The following is a 24011-nucleotide window of genomic DNA, read 5'->3' on the forward strand; positions in this document are numbered from 1 at the left end:
AGCTAGGTTATTTATGACCCAATCTGATTACATAGTACATAGCTAGCTGGGTTGGCTAATTGAGGCTACATAGGCTGAGCTTTCCCCCATCCTACACAATTACAACAACAACTCCCTTTAAAGTATTAAGTAGCAGCCTACCTGTTGGCTCTTGGTCTTTGTAGCCTATACTTCAATCAATGAAATGTATTTATAAAGCCCTTTTTACATCAGCTGATGTGACAAAGTGCTATACAGAAACCCAGCCTAAAACCCCAAACAGCAAGCAATGAAGATGTAGAAGCACGGTGGCTAGGAACAATTCCCTAGAAAGGCAGGAACCTAGGGACTACTGCCCAGTAGCACTCACTTCCATCATCATGAAGTGCACTGAGAGACTAGTCAAGGACCATATCACCTCCACCCTACCTGACACCCTAGACCCACTCCAATTTGCTTACCGCCCCAATAGGTCCACAGACGACGCAATCGCCATCACACTGCCCTAACCCATCTGGACAAGAGGAATACCTATGTAAGAATGCTGTTCATCGAATACAGCTCAGCATTTTACACAATAGTACCGTCCAAACTCGTCATTAAGCTCGAGACCCTGGGTCTCGACCCCGCCCTGTGCAAAAGGGTACTGGACTTCCTGACGGGCCACCCCAGGTGGTGAGGGTAGGTAACAACATCTCCACTCCGATGATCCTCAACACTGGGGCCCCACAAGGGTGCGTTCTCAGCCCTCTCCTGTACTCCCTGTTCACCTATGACTACGTGGCCATGCACGCCTCCATCTCAATCATCAAGTTTGCAGACAACACTACAGTGGTAGGCTTGATTACCAGAGTGTGGTGTCAGGAAAATAACCTCACACTCAATGTCAACTTCAGGAAACAGCAGAGGGAGCAGCCCCCTATCCACATCGACGGGACAGTAGTGGAGAAGGTGGAAATGTTTAAGTTCCTCGGCGTACACATCACGGACAAACTGAAATGGTCCACCCACACAGACAGCGTGGTGAAGAAGGCGCAGCAGCACCTCTTCAACCTCAGGAGGCTGAAGAAATTCGGCTTATCACCAAAAACACTCACAAACTTTTACAGAACATCCTGTCAGGCTGTATCACTGCCTGATACGGCAACTGCTCCACCCACAACCGTAAGGCTCTCCAGAGGGTAGTGAGGTCTGCACAACGCATCACCGGGGGCAAACTACCTGCCTTCGAGGACAGGGACACACCACCCGATGTCACAGGAAGGCCAAAAAGATCAACCACCCGAGCCACTGCCTGTTCACCCCGCTATCATCCAGAAGGCGAGGTCAGTACAGGTGCATCAAAGCAGGGACCGAGAGACTGAAAAACAGCTTCTATCTCAAGGCCATCAGACTGTTAAACAGCCACCACTAACATTGAGTGGCTGCTGCCAACATACTGTCTCAACTCCAGCTCACTTTAATAATGGAAATTGATGGAAGTTGATGTAAAAAATGTATCACTAGCCACTTTAAACAATGCCACTTAATATAATGTTTACATACCCTACATTACTCATCTCATATGTATATGTATATACTGTACTCCATACCATCTACTGCATTTTGCCATCTTTATGTAATACATGTATCACTAGCCACTTTAAACTATGCCACTTTTATGTAGTATTTATGCCACTATGCCACTGCATCTTGCCTATGCCGTTCTGTACCAGCACTCATTCATATATCTTTATGTACATATTCTTTATCTCTTTACACTTGTATGTATAAGGTAGTAGGTAGTAGTTGTGGAATTGTTAGGTTAGATTACTCATTGGTTATTACTGCATTGTCGAAACTAGAAGCACAAGCATTTCGCTACACTCGCATTAACATCTGTTAACCATGTGTATGTGACAAATAAAATTTGATTTGATTTGATTTGAACCGGCCAGGGAGAGACAGCAAGGCCTCCTCCCTGTAGGCCGTGGTTCGTCGCTCCAGTGCCTTTCCGTTCATCTTCACACCCCTGGGCCAGACTACACTCAATCATTGGACCTACTAAAGAGATGGGTCTTCAATAAAGACTTAAAGGTCAAGACCGAGTCTGCGTCTCTGACATGGATAGGCAGACCATTCCATAAAAATGGAGCTCTATAGGAGAAAGCCCTGCCTCCAGCTGTTTACTTACAAATTCTAGGAACAATAAGGAGGCCTGCGTCTTGTGACCGTAGCGTATGTGTAGATACGTACGGCAGGACCAAATCGGAAAGATAGATAGATGCAAGCCCATTTAATGCTTTGTAGGTTAGCAGTACAACCTTTAAATCAGCCCTAGCCTTAACAGTAATATGATCAAATGTTTTGGTTCTAGTCAAGATTCTAGCAGCCGTGTTTAGCACTAACTGAAGTGTATTTAGTGCTTTATCCGGGTAGCTGGAAAGTAGAGCATTGCAGTAGGCTAATCTAGAAGTGACAAAAGCATGGTTAAATAATTCCTGGTTAAATAAAAAAATGAGACAATGTTCTCTCTCCCTCTCCCTCTCTCCTGCTGCAGTCGGGTTTATAATGTTATTACACATACCCGTGACAATCAAATCAGACCCGACCCAAACTACAGAATTTCGGGTCCCGGGTTTGGCCCCAGGTAATCAGGTTCGGGTGGACCCGTAAAGACCTCTACTGCATATACAGTGTATTCAGACCCTTTGACTTTTTTCCACATTTGTGACTCACCACCTGGATTCGGTCTTATGTAGCAAGAAGTATAGACTCAGAGCTACAAAATTGTATATCATACACTGCATTTGAGGAACAATGGGAAAGTAAATCGCCTTTGAATGTTTTGGTATCTAGTGAAGAGCTCTTCTTTGTCTACACCCATTCAGCGTAATTCACACCCTCTTAAGCTTTAGTCCCACCGATCTCGTTTCGCTCTCGGAGCGCACACTTGGCGCTCTGGCCGATGATTTGTTTACCTCTGGATAACATGAAAACAGCCTAACCAGCTCTGCTGGCAACAATTAGTACACTTTTTTGCAGACGTTTACTGACACTGGCCATATTCAACGGGTGTTGTACACAGCTCACGAAACATTAGCTAACCACCCAGCCAGCTAACGTTAGCTAGTTAAGCAACAATGAACAAAGTGGCAACAATGCCACAGTGCTGGGAGCTAACCAACCAAGTTCAATGTTAGCTAGCTAACATTAGGCTCTAACTAGAAAAGCAAACGGCTCGGGGAAACAAATAATAACGTCCGCTAGGGAGCCAGCCAGCTAACATTAGCTAGCTAGCAAACATTACACTTTAGCTTGAAATTAAACCACTTTCGGTCAAAATTTGAAATGTGAATCTGAAAATGTAGCTATACGACGCTAGACTATCTTACCTGTATACATCATCATGCATCATCATGCATCTAACCTGTCAGGAATGCCATACCACGGTTGCCCTTAGTTTGAAGATGTAATCCAGAGACAGGTGTTTTCGTCATCTCTTTAGCTATCATAGTCTAATTCCACTGATTTCAAACATGATCCTCCAGAAAATGGAGAGCAACACTTATGCAGCTCCACTACACAATACATTCAAAAAGAGCTGCATTCAACAGGATTACCAACTCAGACTGACCAGCTCAAATAGACAGAAACTTTCAATATGGCAGACCAATCCGAACTCCTCTCTCGGCATGTCCAGCCCACTCATTATCTCAGTCAATCATGGCTACTGGGAAGGTTGCTACTTTTTCTATTACTTAACCAACAAGGTTTGTAACTTTACCATTTTATTCGTATTTACAGATGGCATGCATGTTTGTTATTAAGGCACATGAAAGTTCACATGTTCGAGAAGGCATTTCTGCCAAAAAACACATTTTGATTTAAAAAAAAAAGTATGTTCAAATGGCTCTCCTGTGAAGTCGTGACTTGCGACATACGCCTAGTTCAAGAATCGGGTCACATTTTGTTACGTTACAGCCTCTAAAATTGTTAAAATTGCTTTTTTCCCCTCATCAATCTACACACAATACCTCATATCAGTACTTTGTTGAAGCACCTTTGCAAGCGATTACAGCCTCAAGTCTTCTTGGGTATGACGCTACAAGCTTGGCACACCTGTATTTGGGGAGTTTATTTCATTCCAAAAAAGTCAAGGGGTATGAACACTTTCCGAAGTCACTATAGCTAACATTTTTGATATTTGGTTAGAAGTCGTTATGTTATCTATTTCCAAAATGTTGTTTACCTTAATGTAGGTGTAAGCTTCAGTTGAAGTCTGAAGTTTACAAACAGTTAGGTTGGAGTCATTAAAACTTGTTTTTCAAACACTCCACAAATTTCTTGTTAACAAACTATAGTTTTGGCAAGTCGGTTAGGACATCTACTTTGTGGATGACACAAGTAATTTTTCCAACAATTGTTTACAGACAGATTATTTCACTTATAATTCACTGTATCACAATTCCAGTGGGTCAGAAGTTTACATACACTAAGTTGACTGTGCTTTTAAACAGCTTGGAAAATTCCATAACATTATGTCATGGCTTTAGAATCTTCTGATCGGCTAATTGACATAATTTGAGTCAATTGGAGATGTACCTGTGGATGTATTTCAAGGCCTACCTTCAAATTCAGTGCCTCTTTGCTTGACATCATGGGAAAATCAAAAGAAATCAGCCAAAAGAATTGTAGACCTTCATAAGTCTGGTTCATCCTTGGGAGCAATTTCCAAATGCCTGAAGGTACCACGTTCATCTGTATAAACAATAGTACGCAAGTATAAACACCATGGGACCACACAGCCGTCATACCGCTCAGGAAGGAGATGCGTTCTGTCTCCTGGAGATGAACGTTCTTTGGTGCGAAAAGTGCAAATCAATCCTAGAACAACAGCAAAGGACCTGGTGAAGATGCTGGAGGAAACAGGTACAAAAGTATCTATATCCGCAGTAAAACGAGTCCTATATCGACATAACCTGAAAGGCCGCTCAGCAAGCAAGAAGCCACTGCTCCAAAACCGCCATAAAAAAGCCAGACTACGATTTGCAACTGCACATGGGGACAAAGATCATACTTTTTGGAAAAATGTCCTCTGGTCTGATGAAACAAAAATAAAACTGTTTGGCCTTAATGACCACCATTATGTTTGGAGGAAAAAGGGGGATGCTTGCAAGCCGAAGAACAACCGTGAAACACGGGGGTGGCAGCATCATGTTGTGGGGGTGCTTTGCTGCAGGAGGGACTGGTGCACTTCACAAAATAGATGGCATCATGAGGTAGAAAATTATGTGGATATATTGAAGCAGCATCTCAAGACATCAGTCAGGAAGTTAAAGCTTGGTCGCAAATGGGTCTTCCAAATGGACAATGACACCAAGCATACTTCCAAAGTTGTGGCAAAATGGCTTAAGGACAACAAAGTCAATGTATTGGAGTGGCCATCACAAAGCCCTGACCTCAATCCTATAGAACATTTGTGGGCAGAACTGAAAAAGCTTGTGTGAGCAAGGAGGCCTACAAACCTGACTCAGTTACACCAGCGCTGTCAGGAGGAATGGGCCAAAATTCACCCAATTCATTGTGGGAAGCTTGCGGAAAGCTTCCCGAAACGTTTGACCCAAGTTAAACAATTTAAAGGCATTGCTACCAAATACTAATTGAGTGTATGTAAACTTCTGACCCACTGGGAATGTGATGAAATAAATAAAAGCTGTAATAAATCATTCTCTCTACTATTATTCTGACATTTCACATTTGTACTGGGATTAAATGTCAGGAATGTGAAAAACTGAATTTAAATGTATTTGGCTAAGGTGTATGTAAACTTCCGACTTCAACTGTATGTGTTGATAGCAACTGGATGACTTATTCAGTGTTAATGTAATGTTAGCAGGCTGGTAAGGCTAACGTTAGTAGGCTAGTAACCTTGCAAGTTGATTTGTAACAAATTCATAAAGTATTTGCTTGTAAATTTGCTGAAAATGTAATTGAAACCAGTTGTCCTGAGTGCAAATTATTTGTTTTAATTTGAAATGTTACATTTTAAGTTATTTATGTTGGAGATTATGTTATAGGCAATAAACTGGATTGCAGGGTCCACCGTTTTACATCACACCCCGGAAAAACATTTTCCGACGTGACTTCGGCATTCTTCAGAATTCTAATCGGTTTGATGTAATAACAAAAAAAAATAGAAAAGTGAGGTGTAACTTTGCATTGGGACTTTTGAAGCGTATACTAATGCAAATCCATATGTTACATGTGGTTACGTTTATGCTACCTACCCATTAAATATTATGTTGTAGTTCAGCTTCAGTCAACAGGGGGCCTCTGTGTCACTGTCAGAAGATATGTGCTTCAGTCAGAAAAAAGTTATATCATCTCTTCGGTCTCAGCTAGCTAGCCAGCCAGTAGCTACCGATGTGGCTAGCCAGTCAAGCTAGCTACAGAAATGAAACCAATCAAATACACTCGCTGGAAATAAACACTTTCCTAATATCATGACTTATATCAACATCCTTAGCTTGCCCATTCACTGAATATACTGTTAAATAACTGAGTGACACTCAAAAGCTTAAGGATGCTGAGCGCTAAAGCTAGCTTATTAGCATTAGCCAACCTTTATGTTGAGGTAGACTAACTAGTTAGCGACCACCAACCCTGCACAAGCCTGTGGCTAACTCTGCTGCTTCTGCTGCACTTTGACTTTCTGGCTGTTATGCCCTCTACACCTCATTCACTGCTGCCTCAACTTGCTCAACCTGCTCGCTTTTTTTGCCACTGCTTTCGGAAGATGTTCCCGAATATCCATATTTGCTCTGTGCTATATGCTCGACCAATCACAGCAGGCACCACGTCACTCCAGGGGCTTCTTGCAGTGTCTGCTACTGCCTAGCGCAGTATGTTGTATTATTTATTTTTGTCATTATTGTGTAATACTGCATAGCGCAGTGATGGAACTCATCAGACGGAAATAAAAATCATAATTTTTGGGGGTACGAACAAAGGGTGAAGTCCTAGAAGCCCAGGCCTAATGACGTCACTGCTACTGACAGGATAACAGAAGCCATGGGGGGTCAAGATGGAGCACGGTCAATTGGCCTTTGCACACCTTTCTCGCTGCTGGCATTCTGGTCCTGTCAGTAGCGAGGAACGCACACTAATGCCCTGGAACAGAGCCAGCATTCTCCTAAATATTTCCCTCCAACACATCATGGGGCTAGATATCAAGGGCAGTAGTTCTAGTCGTCAGGGTTCACAACTGGTTGCTTTATTATGTCCCTCGCTGCAGATGGAAGAGGATCCCGACATTGTGAACCGCAACACCGAGCTGGATGACATCCTCAGACAAATATCAGAGCTGGACAAATGGAGAAACATCTTCAACTCCCGTGGGTAAGTTGGAGAAGTCAATTTCACCTTTCAAATGATTGTTTTCTTTGGGTCCTTCCATAGGCCTGTGCAGTAATTATGAGAAGTCTATGCTGTTTTATAGCCTTAACACATGTAGTGCATAAAGGTATATTCAAGCAAGACCATGCACATTACTTTAAACTTATCAGATCATATTTATTTACAGGTTGGAATTACAAGATTGTATCATTAAAGTAAGTTGTATGTTTTCTTTTACATTAAATAACTTGAAAATACCCAAATAAACTTTCTTGAATCTGGATTTCATTCCCATAAAATGCCTCTGCGTGGATTCATTGCTCACCAATGCAATGAATAGAAATGTGATTTTGTTGAATACATTGAAATACATAAACATTTTAAAAAATGTTTTAGATATACACTGAGTGTACAAAACATTAAGAACCTGCTTTTTCCATGACAGACTGACCAGGTGAGTACAGGTGAAAGCTATGACCCGTTATTGATGTCAGTGTAGATGAAGGGGAAGAGCAGGTTAAATAGGGATTTTTAAGCCTTGAGACAGTTGAGACATGGATTATGTATGTATGCCGTTCAGAGGTTGTATGGGCAAGACAAAAGATTTAAGTGCCTTTGAACAGGGTATGGTAGTCGGTGCCAGGCGCATTGGTTTGCGTCAAGAACTTTAACACTGCTGTGTTTTCACGCTCAAGGCAGTTTCTCGTGTGTATCAAGAGTGGTCCACCACCCAAAGGACATACAGCCAACTTGACACAACTGTGGGAAGCACTGGATATCAACGTTGGCAAGCATCCCTGCGGAGTGCTTTGCGACACCTTGTAGAGTTCATGACCCAACGAATTGAGGCTGATCTGAGGGCAAGGGGGGGGGGGGGGGGGGGGGGGGTGCAACTCAATAGTAGGAAGGTGTTCTTAATGTTTTGTACACTCAGTGGCCTACTTATAAATATAAATCAATTTAAAAGAGGTTCTTAGTTTTATGACATTCTCTTCGTGAATCCATAACCACGTATTGTGACCATAAGCACTTGCACACCTGCATCTCCCATCTCACCTGCACTTCTTGCATAAGTCAGTTAGCTTAAAGCTTACATGTTCAGTGTGATAGCTGATCCTATGCAGATGCTCTTCTCAGATGACCGCATGTCACTCCTATCCAATCAGACAACGTGGTGCAGTGTGTGTGGAGGGCTTTTCGTCACTGAACCTGATCTGCCTCGGAAAGACCAGGGGCGGAGAGAGGAGAGAAGAGAAAGAGAGAGAACTGGGTGGGGCATATAAGTTTACTGCTCACCCAGCAAGGCTTACTCTATCTCTCCCTCTGTCGTCTATCTCTCTCTGTATCCTTCGCTCTCTGCCTCTCTCTTTCCCTCTTTGAATATCCCCTATATATCTCCCTGTCTACCACACCTCTTGGCGACTTCATGTGGAGAGTGTGTATAGTATAGGTATCGTCGTGCTGTAGTTAGGGTTAAGGGTGTCGAGGCCCCGTGGCGTGATGACAGACTACCAGGAGCTCCTACAGACCATCCGGGATCTGCAGCCCTCCAGACTTGGCTACATCGAGATCCTTCAAGAGGAGGTAAAGAGGAACCAGGATGTGAGTGATGACAGATACCTCCGGCAGTGTTGGGGCCAATTAGTTTCAGTTCAGAACGCAAATTGGCAATAAAGTCAATTCAGGATGTGAATTGATGGAATTTAAATTAAATTGACCCCAACCCTGACCTCCGCTATCGCTGCGCTGGTCCCCTCCGGAGCCAGCATAACTTTTCCACAACATATTTGTCTCTGTCTGTCCTTCTCTGCTTCCATTCCTCTCTCAGCATACCTTTTGGCGACTACATGTAGAGAGTGTGTATAGACTCCTAGAGAGTATGTGTATGGCCCCATCCAGTCACATGGCAAAACAACGATAGGCTATAGGACTGGGTCGTTCAGTGCCTTCAGAAAGTATTCCCACCCCTTAACTTATTCCATATTTTTTTGTGTTACAGCCTGAATTCAAAATTATTATTTTTTTTAAATCTCACCCATCTTACACACAATAACCCATAACGACAAAGTGAAAACATGTTTAGACATTTGTGTAAATTAACTGAAAAAGAAATACAGAAAAATCTAATTTACATAGGTATTCACACCCCTGAGTCAATACTTTGTAGAAGCACCTTTGGCAGCAATTACAGCTGTGAGTGTTTCATGGTAAGTCTAAAAGCTTTGCCAGTTATTATTTTCAAAGTTATTCTAGGTGTAACGAGTGCGCTGGGAGTCAGGAAGCAAGTTCAGGGAGTGTTTCAATAAATGAAACAATAAACAAGTAACACAAACAATGCAACGACATGAAAACAGAGTCAATGACACCTGAGGAAAGAACCAAGGGGAGTGACAGATATAGGGAAGATAATCAAGGAGGTGATGGAGTCCAGGTGAGTGTCATGAGGCGCAGGTACACGAGACGATGGTGACAGGTGTGCGGGATAATCAGCAGCCTGATGACCTAGAGGCTAGTGGGGGAGTATACTTGACAGTACCCCCTCTTGACACGCGGCTCCAGCCGCAGGACGCCGTCAAAGGGGACAAACCCGGGGATCAGGAGCAGACCGGTCACGCCAGCTGATGCGCGAGAACCTGTCGCGCCAGCTGAGGCATGGGAACCTGTCGAGTCAGCTGGGGCGCGGGAACCTGACAGATCGGTTGAGGCAGGGGAGCCTGGCGATCCGGCTGAGGCATGAAAGCCCGACGAGCCGGCTGAGGCAGGGGAGCCTGGCGATCTGGTTGAGGCATGAGAGCCTGTAGCAGTTCCCGGACTCAACGTCATTACTCTGACACAAAAATAAAATCAAAAAACACTCCCTGATGCTTCCCTTAGGTGAGGTGTTATTCTGTAATGAGTGCGCCGAGAGACAGGAAGCAAGTTCAGGGAGTGAGTGTTTCAATAAATAAATGAAACAATAAACAAGTAACACGAACAACGCACCGACATAAACAGTCAATAACACCCGAGGAAAGAACCAAGGGGAGTGACAGATATAAGGAAGATAATCAAGGAGGTGATGGAGTCCAGGTGAGTGTCATGAGGCGCAGGTGCGCGAGACGATGGTGACAGGTGTGCGGGATAATCAGCAGCCTGATGACCTAGAGGCTGGAGGGGGAGTATACGAGACACTAGCTCTGTCAAATTGGTTGTTGTTCATTGCTAGACAACCATTTACAGGTTTTGCCATAGATTTTCAAGTAGATTTACGTCAAAACTGTAACTCGGACACTCAGGAACATTCACTGTCTTCTTGGTAAGTGTAACAGTATAACTTTAGTCCGTCCCCTCGCCCCGACCCGGGCGCGAACCAGGGACCCTCTGCACACATCAACAACAGTCACCCACGAAGCATCGTTACCCATCGCTCCACAAAAGCCGCGGCCCTTGCAGAGCAAGGGGAACCACTACTTCAAGGTCTCAAAGCGAGTGACGTCACCGATTGAAACGCTATTAGCGCGCACCACTGCTAACTAGCTAGCCATTTCACATCGGTTACACTCACCCCCCTTTCGACCTCCTCCTTTTCCGCAGCAACCAGTGATCCGGGTCAACAGCATCAATGTAACAGTATAACTTTAGTCCGTCCCCTCGCCCCGACCCGGGCGCGAACCAGGGACCCTCTGCACACATCAACAACAGTCACCCACGAAGCATCGTTACCCATCGCTCCACAAAAGCCGCGGCCCTTGCAGAGCAAGGGGAACCACTACTTCAAGGTCTCAAAGCGAGTGACGTCACCGATTGAAACGCTATTAGCGTGCACCACTGCTAACTAGCTAGCCATTTCACATCGGTTACACTCACCCCCCTTTCGACCTCCTCCTTTTCCGCAGCAACCAGTGATCCGGGTCAACAGCATCAATGTAACAGTATAACTTTAGTCCGTCCCCTCGCCCCAACCCGGGCGCAAACCAGGGACCCTCTGCACACATCAACAACAGTCACCCACGAAGCATCGTTATCCATCGCTCCACAAAAGCCGCACCCCTTGCAGAGCAAGGGGAACCGCTACTTCAAGGTCTCAAAGCGAGTGACGTCACCGATTGAAACGCTATTAGCACGCACCACCGCTAACTAGCTAGCCATTTCACATCGGTTACATAAGCAACTCCAGTGTAGATTTGGCCTTGTGTTTTAGGTTATTGTCCTGCTGAAAGGTGAATTCATCTTCCAGTGTCTGGTGGAAAGCAGACTGAGCCAGGTTTTCTTCTAGGATTTTGCCTGTGCGGAGTTCCATTCCGTTTCTTTTTTATCCTGAAAAACTACGCAGTCCTTAACGATTACAAGCATACCCATAACATATGGAGATGGAGAGTGGTACTCAGTAATGGTTTGTATTGCATTTGCCCCAAATATAACACATTGTATTCAGGATGAAAAGTTGATTGCCATGCCGCATTTTTTGCAGTATTGCTTTAGTGCCTTAAAGCAAAAATAATGCATGTTTTGGAATGCTGTACAGGCTTCCTTCTATTCACTCTGTCAATTAGGTTTGTGTTGTGGAGTAAAACTACAATGTTGTTGATCCAGCCTCAGAGCCTCCAGCCTTTTCCATCACAGTCATTAAACTCTAACTGTTTTAAAGACACCTTTGGCTTCATTGTGAAATCCCTGAGCGGTTTCCTTCCTCTCTGGCAACTAAAGTAGGAAAGACGCCTGTATCTTTGTAGTGACTGGGTGTATTGATACACCATCCAAAATGTAATTCATAACTTCACCATGTTCAAAGGGATATTCAATGTCTGTTTTTTTTTATTTTACCCATCTACAATAGATGCCCTTCTTTGCGAGGCATTGGAAAACCTCTCTGGTCTTTGCGGTTGAATCTGTGTTTGAAATTCACTGCTTGACTGAGGAACCTTACAGATAGTTGTATGTGTGGGGTACAAAGATGAGGTAGTCATTCAAAAATCATGTTAAACACAATTTTTGCACACAGAATGAGTCCATGCAACGTATTATGTGACTTGTTAAGCACTTTTTTTATTCTTCAATTTATTTAGGCTTGCCATAACAACTGTAACGGTTCTCTAATTCTTCCTCCTCCTCGGACGAGGAGAGGAGAGAGGGATCGGAAGACCAATGTGCAGCGAGGTATAATGACATAATGATTTATTTGAAGACGAAGACGAACACGAAAAAACACTTGGTAAATACAAAACAACAAAACGACGTAGACTGACCTAAAACGTGAGAACTACAAATACACGAAGAACGCACGAAACAGGTACAGACTACAAACCAACGCTACAGTCCCGTGTGGCACGAACATACATACAGACACAGGAGACAACCACCCACAAACAAACAGTGAGAACAACCTACCTTAATATGACTCTCAATCAGAGGAAACGTCAAACACCTGCCTCTGATTGAGAGCCATACCAGGCAACCCAAAACCAACATAGAAACAGAAAACATAGACTGCCCACCCAAAACTCACGCCCTGACCAATAAACACATACAAAACAAGAGAAAACAGGTCAGGAACGTGACAACAACGGTGTTGAATACCTATTGACTAAAGGCACTTCAGCTTTTCATTTTTGATTTATTTGTAAACATTTCAAAAAACATAATTCCACTTTCACATTATGGGGTTTTGTATGTAGGCCAGTGAAAAAAATCTAAATTTCATCTCTTTTAAATTTAGTGTGGAAAAAGTAAAGGGTTTTGAATACTTTCTGAAGGCACTGTATATGTGCCACCGTGTCCAAACTGAATGGAAAACAAAACAGCCACGAGGGCTGAGAGATGGAGACAGAGACACATAGCGGCAGAGAGTTCAACCATATGTTTACCATCATCTCATTCATGTAACCTTATCATATTGCAGGTTCTTGTTGATTGGATGAATGTCACGACTCAATTCAACGAGTGTTATAGAGCAGCAAACTAGACTGCTGATAATGTACCTTTTGAAAGGTATTTTCCCAGAGATCGCAGTCACGGTAAAGGCTGTGCATGTCAGCTCAATCGTTATTTACCTTTAAAAGTCTGTTATAGGGTGCTGCGGATTGAAACCTAGCCTGGACCTCTTTTAAAGAATGTGGGGCTTTCTCAAAGAAGAGGAATTGTGTGTTGTTGGAATATGTGGGACATTGTGAACGATAAGGTGGGATCTTTCTGACGGTCTCTGTCACGTCTCTCTGCAGAGGCCTCTGGAGAGGACTAAGCTTGAGGAGGAAAGCGAGGATGGCACAGGCAGGCCACCGTCCACTGCACAGCCGCCTCGTGGAAACGCCAACCTATTGACAGTGCCCTACTCTATCCCCCTGGCCCTGACTGTCTCTCCTAGCCTAGGAGGGCTCCCTATCACACCCGAGTTAGCTGGGGTGAGTCTGCACTAGCAACATGAGCTGGTCACTTGACACCTGCTGCTTCCAGTTGCTGTGTTTGTGTGTTTCACTGTGTGTGAGTGTGTGCGCCAGAGACAAAAGAGAAGCAATACAGAGACCTTATTTATTCATGGTCCTCTTAAGCAATGGATTGAGTTAGCAAGTGTGGTCATCTGAAAACAAGTTAACAAGGTCTTTTACTACAGCCAAATGATCTGGAAACTGTTTTTGAGTAGTTGTTTTCCTTACAGTCTCTGTTGACATCTGTCAAAACTAGGACTGTGGAGGTCATTACATTTTGTCAGCTGGTAATTGTCGAGCAAATAACTTCCGGTCTCACGGTAATTAACCATTAATTAACATAAACGCGTTTAGCATCTCCTGGTTTCCACGCATATCCTACAAGCCACTGATGCAGACCTTCGAAACATCTACATTTTTAGTCTAAAAAAGCCATGTAATATAGACTACACCATCACAATAAACCCATTATTTTAGACAGGGCTAAAGAAACATTATGATATGAAGAAAATGTAGTCTATTTCAGAAGAACAGAATAGCATACTCCGAGTTGTCCTTATGTTAGGGCCTGATCTGGCTATGCCATGTGGCTGTGAGCTACACTAGTTCATTTAGCAAAAAAGATTTGATTAGAATTTTGTGTCATTATTTTATAGTATGAATAATACAATTGAACATAGCTGAATAAAAAAGAGAGGATATTTTCTCCAAACGATTTCCGAGGGAGTGCGCACATGCGGCCATTCGGTGTTGAGCAGTTAACAAAGAAACACGTCCTCCTATATGCTTAATTTATAGTTATTTAGTTGTGATACAAACGGTGGGCTATACGTTTTGATTTTTAATACATTCTAATGCATTCATGTCTGCATGATGCAACTGTGAGCGTCCCTCTTATCGAATTCCAAGGCGCATATTGAAGATAATACAAAAGTTGACCTATTCTATTGCTCAACTTGTCCTTCTGTGCGATAAATAAATATTCCAAACACACTCTGGGACAGTTGTGGGATGCGATAGATTCCAAATTAATACAACCTCTCGCATCAAAAATATGTTTAAAAGCAATGAGGCTGATGCAACAGATCAGAATGTTTAGCTTAAAATGCTGATAAACTGTTAGTCTATTTCTTCATATTATAAGTGCAGCAATGCACACACGGCAGTAGGCTATAAGTGTAAACGTCCCAAAATGCAATCAGTTAGCGGGAAAATTGTGTTCTCAAAAGTGACTGCAAATGCTTTATTATAAAGGTGCATTTTTATGGTGAAAATTTTCTTCCCCAAACTTGAAACTCACACGCCGCCTACGTATGCCAGTTAAGCTGTTATTTGGCCACATTAGTTGTGATACAAACCTTATCAAAACATATAGGCCTATGAGCTAGGCTACATGAGGTGTGTGACTATGATTGGAAAAGTCGCAACAAAAGGCATACACTGTTTCTTGCTTTACTGCACAAGCTGGGAATCATTCGCAAGTGATAACACATCATTCACAAGTGATAGGCTAATATTGTCACCGATCAGACTATAGCCTACTAAATAATATGCTGTATGTGTGATATTCGTCTTCAATGGACCATTATCATGCATGAGTCTCGGTACAGGGGCAAGGGGGAAAAAGTATTCAGATCCCTTGACTTTTTCCACATTTTGTTACTTTACAGCCTTATTAAAAAATGTTATACATTTTTTTCCCGTCATCAATACCCCATAATTACAAAGCAAAAACAGGTTTTTAGAACATTTTGCAAATGTATAATTAAAAAATAATAATATTCAGACCCTTTACTCAGTACTTTATTGAAGCACTATTGGCAGCAATTACAGCCTTCTTGGATATGAAGCTTGACACACCTGTATTTGGGGAGTTTCTCCCATTCTTCTCTGCAGATACTCTCAAGCTCCGTCTGGTTGGATGGGGAGCGTAGCTGCACAGCTATTTTCAGGTCTCTCAAGAGACGTTAGATCGGGTTCAAGTCCGGCTGGGCCACTCAAGGACATTCAGAGACTTGTCCCGAAGCCACTCCTGTGTTGTCTTGGCTGTGTGCTTATGGTGAACCTTCGCCTCAGTCTAAGGTCCTGAGCACTCTGTAGCAGGTTTTCATCAAGGATCTCTCTGTACTTTGCTCCGTTCATCTTTCCCTCGATCCTGACTAGTCTCCCAGTCCCTGCCGCTGAATACATCCCCACAGCATGATGCTGCCACCACCATGTTTCACTGTAGGGATGGTGCCAGGTTTCCTCTAGGACGGACGCGTGGCATTCATGTGCCTTTTACTGAGGAGTGGCTTCCGTCTGGCCACTCTACCATAAAGGCCTGATTGGCGGAGTGCTGCAGAGATGGTTGACCGTCTGGAAGGTTCTCCCATCTCCACAGAGGAACTATGGAGCTCTATCAGAGTGTCTATCAAGTTTTTTTAGGCTACTAATGACCATCAGCAGCATCAGAGCTTGGAGAAGCCTAGTTACCGTGACTAAACGGTCATGTGGAATTTGACTGTGGTCATGACTCGTGACCGCCAGTGTGGTGGTAATACGGTCACCATAACAGCTCTAGTCAAAACCAATGTGAATCTTGAATGGATGGACAGGGATCAGAAAAAGGCCTGGCATTTCTAATAGGCCCATTTTTTTGGTTGTCCTCAAAGCCACCACATTTGCCTATTTTCTTCTTTGACCCTAACCCATTATTTGCCAAATAATGATAATTTTGCACAAAAACCCCAGTTGAGACAGGCCCACTGGGCAAAAGATGGGCCAGCCCATCTGACATTTGCCAAAACTGTCCTTTGACTGTTGTCTCTCTAAATAAGTAGACATTTACCTAGAGTTGAATTACAAAGGTAGAGTTTTGATTAGAAATATTCAGATATAAAATAGATGTCAAGCTCTGGTAGACGATATGTGTTTTTATGTCTTTCAGAACCTAAGGAAGATTTTGTTCGGCAATACTTTTTACGTCTTCAACTATGAGTGGAAGAAGTCCTTCTTCAAATTCAGGGAGCCCTACTCCAACCTGTCCTATGCCCTGGAGGCAGAAAGAGTGAGTAAACAAACACTGTGTGTGTCTCAATAATCTCCCCTTCTTCCTGAAGTGTGCACTCATTCACTATGAAGCAAACAAGTGCACACTTCAGAAGAAAGGACCGATTTATTGGGCTACAACCAGTGTTGAGGAGGGGAACTTTGAAACAGGGCGGAGAGACTTTGCAGTGTGGACTTTTGATTATTGAAGGATAATTGACTGAAGGATAATTGTTGAATAGACTAGTAAAACTAGCCCCTACAGAAGAACCAAGTCGTTTTTTTAGAACACTAATTATATATCATTTTATAGTCATCATAGTGAAAATAATGACATTTAATACCAGTAAAAATGCTAGCCAGGAGATTCTGGAGGCTGCTAAATAACCAGCTAACAAACTTAGAAAATGTATGAATGAAATGGCAGCACTGTATGTTGTTTACTATCATTCTAACAATGTAGATATGTTACCTTTTTTACATATACCCAGAAGAATCAAATGCGGTTATTTAAAGAATTACAGAGCCGTAGGCAGCATTGTAGATAGTTTCATAAGGGCCTCATTAAGGTGATTAACTAATTGCAATGGCACGCCCTCTATTTTTCCCCAATCTGAGTCTAATTTAAGAGATAGTTATCCCTGTCAAATAAATGTGATGATGACACAGTTGTTATCTCAGATAGAAGATCGACAGGTGATATTCCTACAAGCTTAAAGGATCAGACCGTTATATAACAGTTGTAATCGGAGACCGGGGTCTTATCTGTAGTTCTGAAATAATGCCGTCCCCCTCCTTGTGACTCCTCGGTCCTAAGACCCATACTGCTACACGCACATGTCTTCATTAATCAAATGTACCCCTACCCCTATCTCTTACTTAACTGTAGTAGGATTAGGTTCCACCTTAAACAGACTCATTGGGTAATGGGATATGTAACTTCTTTGTCCAATTTCAGTGAGTCGGATGTCGAGACCCTCTAGACTAGAGTCTAGCCCAAACCAATTAACTGAGATAGACTGCTAAGCTGTTTTCTGGGTGTGAAATCAACACGGTTACACCATTAGCTAGTTGTTGTTAGACTTAATTATAGATCAGTGTCACCATTATCTCAGGATGTGTCAAGGTGTCTGGTCTCGCATAATAAGGTGATTTTAATGTTTAGTGTTAAAGGTGACTCAACGTTAAATGGCTGCCTGTACAAGATTAGGAACGAGAAATAAACCATGACTCGGAAGGTCAATTAGCGATACTGTAACGGATCTTCCTCACACAGGGAACTCGTTGTAGGGAAAGTTCCTAAAGTCATGATTCATTTATTTTTCCTGAAGGCCAAACTCAAGATATTTCGTTCAACAGTAGTTTTAATGAAACAGCATATTTTTTTCTTTAGGGAGGATCCCGTGCCATTCAAATGGTGGTCCAAGCGAACATTATCAAATACTTGCTCTTCACCCGCCAGACCAACTCAGACTGTTGCAGACTGCAAAGGTGAGAAAATGGCTCAAATTTGACTAAATCAAGTCAAATTAAACCCAATCGAACGTCACCCGACTAGAAACAGTAAAATACATTTTCACACTATGCCTGCTCCTTCGACATGGATGGGTCGGAGGCCATAGTCTTAGTCCTGCGTCTCAAAAGGAATTTTTACCGTAGCGTGCACTTGTTCTCTTCCCTTCTTCCCTTAAAAGGAAAGGACTGATATAAGAAATATGGATGAAATTTGTCTTACACCAATACAATGCATTTACAGTTGACGTTGGAAGTTTACATACACCTTGGCCAAATACACTTAAACTCAGTTTTTCACAATTCATGAAATTTAATCCAAGTACAAATTCCCTGTTTTACGTCAGTTAGGATCAACACTTTATTTTAAGAATGTTAAATGTCAGAATAATAGTAGAGAGAATGATTTATTTCAGCTTTTATTTCTTTCATCACATTCCCAGTGGGTCAGAAGTTTACATACACTCAATTAGTATTTGGTAGCATTGCCTTAAACAATTTAAACTTGGGTCAAATGTTTTGAGTAGCCTTCCACAAGCTTCCCACAATAAGTTGGGTGAATTTTGGCCCATTCCTCCTGACAGAGCTGGTGTAACTGAGTCAGGTTTGTAGGCCTCCTTGCTCACACACTTTTTCAGTTCTGCCCACAAATGTTCTATAGGATTGAGGTCAGGGCTTTGTGATGGCCACTCCAATACCTTGACTTTGTTGTCCTTAAGCCATTTTGCCACAACTTTGGAAGTATGCTTGGGGTCACTTCCTGACTGATGTCTTGATGTTGCTTCAATATATCCACATCATTTTCCTTACACATAATGCCATCTATTTTGTGAAGTGCACCAGTCCCTCCTGCAGCAAAGCACCCTCACAACATGATGCTGCCACCCCCATGCTTCACGGTTGGGATGGTGTTCTTCGGCTTGCAAGCCTTCCCCTTTTTCCTCCAAACATAACGATGGTCATTATGGTCAAACAGTTCTATTTTTGTTTCATCAGACCAGAGGACATTTCTCCAAAAAGTACGATCTTTGTCCCCATGCGCAGTTGCAAACCGTAGTCTGGCTTTTTTATGGCGGTTTTGGAGCAGTGGCTTCTTCCTGGCTGGGTGTCCTTTCTGGTTATGTCGGTATAGGACTCGTTTTACTGTGGATATAGATACTTTTGTACCTGTTTCCTCCAGCATCTTTACAAGGTCGTTTGCTGTTGTTCTGGGATTGATTTGTACTTTTCGCAGCAATGTACGCTCATCTCTAGGAGACAGAACGCGTCTCCTTCCTGAGCGGTATGATGGCTGGTGTTTATACTTGCGTACTATTGTTTGTACATATGAACGTGGTACCTTCAGGCATTTGGCTCCCAAGGATAAACCAGACTTGTGGAGGTCTATAATTTTTTTCTGAGGTCTTGGCTGATTTCTTTAGATTTTCCCATGATATCAAGCAAAGAGGCACTGAGTTTGAAGGTAGGCCTTGAAATACATCCACAGGTACACCTCCAATTGACTCAAATGATGTCAATTAGCCCATCAGAAGCTTCTAAAGCCATGACATAATTTTCTGGAATGTTCCAAGCTGTTTAAAGCACTGTCAACTTAGTGTATGTAAACTTCTGACCCACTGGAATTGTGATACAGTGAATAAGTGAAATAATCTGTCTGTAAACAATTGTTGGAAAAATTACTTGTGTCATGCACTTAGGTAGATGTCCTAACCGACTTTCCAAAACTATAGTTTGTTAACAAGAAATTTGTGGAGTGGTTGAAAAACTAGTTTTAATGACTCCAACCTAAGTGTATGTAAACTTCCGACTTCAACTGTAAATGTGTGAGGAGGAGTGAACGAGTGTACACTTGGGGAGAAAGGACAGATTATTAGGACAAAGGGGGAAAAAGTGGAGAGACATGGCATTGACTATGCTCTCTCCCTCCGTCTTTGCTCCTGCCCAGTCTGAGTGAGGTGGGTGAAAAGGAGCAGGAGAGGGCTCTGGTCGTCGCTCTGACTGACATTCTGTGGGCAGCTGGTGAGGAAAGGAGCGCCACCATCTCCTTAGTGACATCAGACTACTGTTTCACCCCCCACCTGGACTACAAACTGGACAACTTCACTGAGAGAGTATGGCCTCCATTGTCATAAGTTGCATGCCAGGGCATGATTCACAAAGCGTCTCAGAGTAGGAGTGCTGATTATAAGATCAGGTCCTCCCTCTTATTCATCATGATTTAAATGGCAAAACCGATCCTAAATCGATTCTACTCTGAGACACTTTGTGAATAGTGGTCCAGACCTGAAATAGCCTGTGGTCATCTAGGAACATAGGAACGCCTTTATTCATGTATCATGACTGTTCTAGTTTTTACCATTACCTAACCTTCTGCTGGACAATAGTTGGCAAATGTCTCTAGTGTGTAGTGACATCCATCCTGTGTACTGAGAATTTGTTTTTCATTCTTAATTTCCAGTTACAGCTTTTTAGTTTCAACAAGAAAGAGGATGTCAAGAAATTTGTCTATGAGCACATCCAGTGTGTGAGTAAACAAGTAATTTTTTGCTAATATGTGGGTAACACTTCCTAGTACGGGCTGCCCAGATTCCAAAGTTTCTGGACCAATACAAAAATAACCTGTTTTGGATGGTGACTGTGTAGTGTCATGTTTCTTTTTTCCCCCTCCTGCCTGCAGTTTGAAGATGAGGGGAGTCATGGAGTCATCTTGTTTCTCTACAGCTTAATCCTTTCAAGGACCATCACCAGGTATACAACCACCAGTCCAATACACCAGAGCTTCTTAAAAGGATAGTTCACCCACATTACAAAATTACTCATTTGTTTCTTCACCCTGAAAGCAATTGATGGACTAGGAGAGACCGCAATCCACGCTTTGGATTTGTTTACCTAGCTACCAATGCTTGACAAGGGCTGAAATAGGCGCTGGTACTCATTTTGGTTGCCGGTACTGTTTATATTTAGGCGCAGGAGCTCCACAATAATGTTGTGCTAATATTTTATCAGATGTGCAGGAGATCAAGCAGTAAAACATTTGAGGTGCCAATATTCAGTACCGGTGAGCTCCTGCCCGGGGCAAGCACTGCCAACCACTGACTATAGCATTTTATATCCAAAACCCATTAGAATGTATCCAATATTGGCAAATTTAAAATTTCTAACCCAAAGAGTGGATTACACTCTTGGCTCTATTTTAAGAAACCTAACGCAATGGTAAATCTTAGTGCTGGCAGTAGCGTTATAGGTTCGGGGGTGTATCAGAATTTCTTTTGCTATTTTCACAACCTGAATTATGGGTGCAGTAGCTGGCAGTGGCACGAAAGTGCTCGGTTTTGATGGAGGAAAAGTTGTAGGTGTGTCGAGGCTTGACCGCTCACTGACTAATCAGAACATGCTCCATGGCTAAATATGTGGTTGCTTCAAGTTGTGTATTTATGGTCTTTTATGTATTTTTTTATTTAATGTAACCTTTATTTAACTAGGCAAGTATTGCGGTGTCATCAACTCGAATTCGAAATGACAAAATGTAGGCCTGTCCCATATTTGCTAAACATGTTGAACATATTTGTGGTCCACATTATTCTAAATAATTGCATGGCTTCATAATGGAAATATACTGTTAAACATAGCATTCCCACTCAGGGGCAAAAATCTGAGGGGGGAGAAAGTACGTGATGATGGCTGGGCGGGTGGAAATTGGAGAATTTAGCATTTTTCAAACACCTGAAACCACTTTTCCTGCAATCTAGAGCCATAGTTATTATACTTAATTCTATGTAAAAAAAAATCTGTATATTTCTCTGCATACCTCTTGAGCTGGCTTGTTTGTCTAAATGAAATAAAAATGGTTCTCCGCATCTCTGCTAAAGTCTGGGTAAAAGATTGAAAGGACATTTAGTACATTTAGTAATTGCTTGCTTTTCTAAAGCGTACTAACCTTGCCAGCTTTTTTGTTTCGCGCAGAGGAAACAAAGACGTTACGCGCTTGGCGCCGACAGAGATGGTCGCCCAGCTTCAGGTCCTTAGGAAACTACGCAGTTATTTGTTTTTTAATGTATTATTTCACGTATTATTTCTTACATTGTTAGCCCAGGAAATCTCAAGTGTTATTACATACAGCTGGGAAGATCTATTGGATATACAGTGGGGCAAAAATGTCACGTCCTGACCATAGTTCTTATGTGTGTTGCTTGTTTTAGTGTTGGTCAGGACGTGAGCTGGGTGGGCATTCTATGTTGTGTGTCTAGTTTGTCTGTTTCTGTGTTCAGCCTAATATGGTTCTCAATCAGAGGCAGCTGTCAATCGTTGTCCCTGATTGAGAATCATATATAGGTGGCTTGTTTTGTGTTGGGGATTGTGGGTGGTTGTCTTCTGTCTTTGTGTTCTGCACCAGATAGGACTGTCTCGGTTTTCACATTTGTTATTTTGTATTTTGTATAGTGTTCACGTTATTGTCTCTTCTTTATTAAATCATGTTGAACACTAGCCGCGCTGCATTTTGGTCCTCTCCTTCACCCCAGGAAGAAAGCCGTTACAAAAAAAGTATTTAGTCAGCCACCAATTGTGCAAGTTCTCCCACTTAAAAAGATGAGAGGCCTGTAATTTTCATCATAGGTACACTTCAACTATGACAGACTAAAATGAGACAAAAAATTCCAGAAAATCACATTGTAGGATTTTTAATGAATTTATTTGCAAATTATGGTGGAAAATAAGTATTTGGTCAATAACAAAAGTTTATCTCAATACTTTGTTATATACCCTTTGTTGGCAATGACAGAGGTCAAACGTTTTCTGTAAGTCTTCACAAGGTTTTCACACACTGTTGCTGGTATTTTGGCCCATTCCTCCATGCAGATCTCCTCTAGAGCAGTGATGTTTTGGGGCTGTTGCTGGGCATCACGGACTTTCAACTCCCTCCAAACATTTTCTATGGGGTTGAGATCTGGAGACTGGCTAGGCCACTCCAGGACCTTGAAATGCTTCTTACGAAGCCACTCCTTCATTGCCCGGGCGGTGTGTTTGGGATCATTGTCATGCTGAAAGACCCAGCCACGTTTCATCTTCAATGCCCTTGCTGATGGAAGGTTTTCACTCAAAATCTCACGATACATGGCCCCATTCATTCTTTCCTTTACACGGATCAGTCGTCCTGGTCCCTTTGCAGAAAAACAGCCCCAAAGCATGATGTTTCCACCCCCATGCTTCACAGTAGGTATGGTGTTCTTTGGATGCAACTCAGCATTCTTTGTCCTCCAAACACGACAAGTTAAGTTTTTACCAAAAAGTTATATTTTGGTTTCATCTGACCATATGACATTCTCCCAATCTTCTTCTGGATCATCCAAATGCTCTCTAGCAAACTTCAGACGGGCCTGGACATGTACTGGCTTAAGCAAGGGGACACGTCTGGCACTGCAGGATTTGAGTCCCTGGCGGCGTAGTGTGTTACTGATGGTAGGCTTTGTTACTTTGGTCCCAGCTCTCTGCAGGTCATTCACTAGGTCCCCCCGTGTGGTTCTGGGATTTTTGCTCACTGTTCTTGTGATCATTTTGACCCCACGGGGTGAGATCTTGCGTGGAGCCCCAGATCGAGGGAGATTATCAGTGGTCTTGTATGTCTTCCATTTCTTAATAATTGCTCCCACAGTTGATTTCTTCAAACCAAGCTGCTTACCTATTGCAGATTCAGTCTTCCCAGCCTGGTGCAGG

General features: G+C 42.7%; 1 protein-coding gene across 1 annotated transcript in view; it reads left to right on the plus strand.

Annotated features, from left to right (window-relative positions):
* Positions 1 to 7177: 7177 nt before the first annotated feature.
* Positions 7178 to 24011, plus strand: part of mindy4b (MINDY family member 4B) — a 28405-nt gene continuing 11571 nt past the window's right edge. The window contains exons 1-8 of the mRNA XM_038961900.1: positions 7178 to 7359; positions 7544 to 7571; positions 13554 to 13733; positions 16687 to 16806; positions 18181 to 18278; positions 20245 to 20410; positions 20758 to 20823; positions 20977 to 21047. Coding sequence (XP_038817828.1) covers positions 7178 to 7359; positions 7544 to 7571; positions 13554 to 13733; positions 16687 to 16806; positions 18181 to 18278; positions 20245 to 20410; positions 20758 to 20823; positions 20977 to 21047 — 911 coding nt within the window. The remainder of the gene's footprint in view (positions 7360 to 7543; positions 7572 to 13553; positions 13734 to 16686; positions 16807 to 18180; positions 18279 to 20244; positions 20411 to 20757; positions 20824 to 20976; positions 21048 to 24011) is intronic.

This window comes from Salvelinus namaycush, chromosome 23 (genome assembly GCF_016432855.1).
Source record: "Salvelinus namaycush isolate Seneca chromosome 23, SaNama_1.0, whole genome shotgun sequence".
NCBI classification, from domain to species: domain Eukaryota; kingdom Metazoa; phylum Chordata; class Actinopteri; order Salmoniformes; family Salmonidae; genus Salvelinus; species Salvelinus namaycush.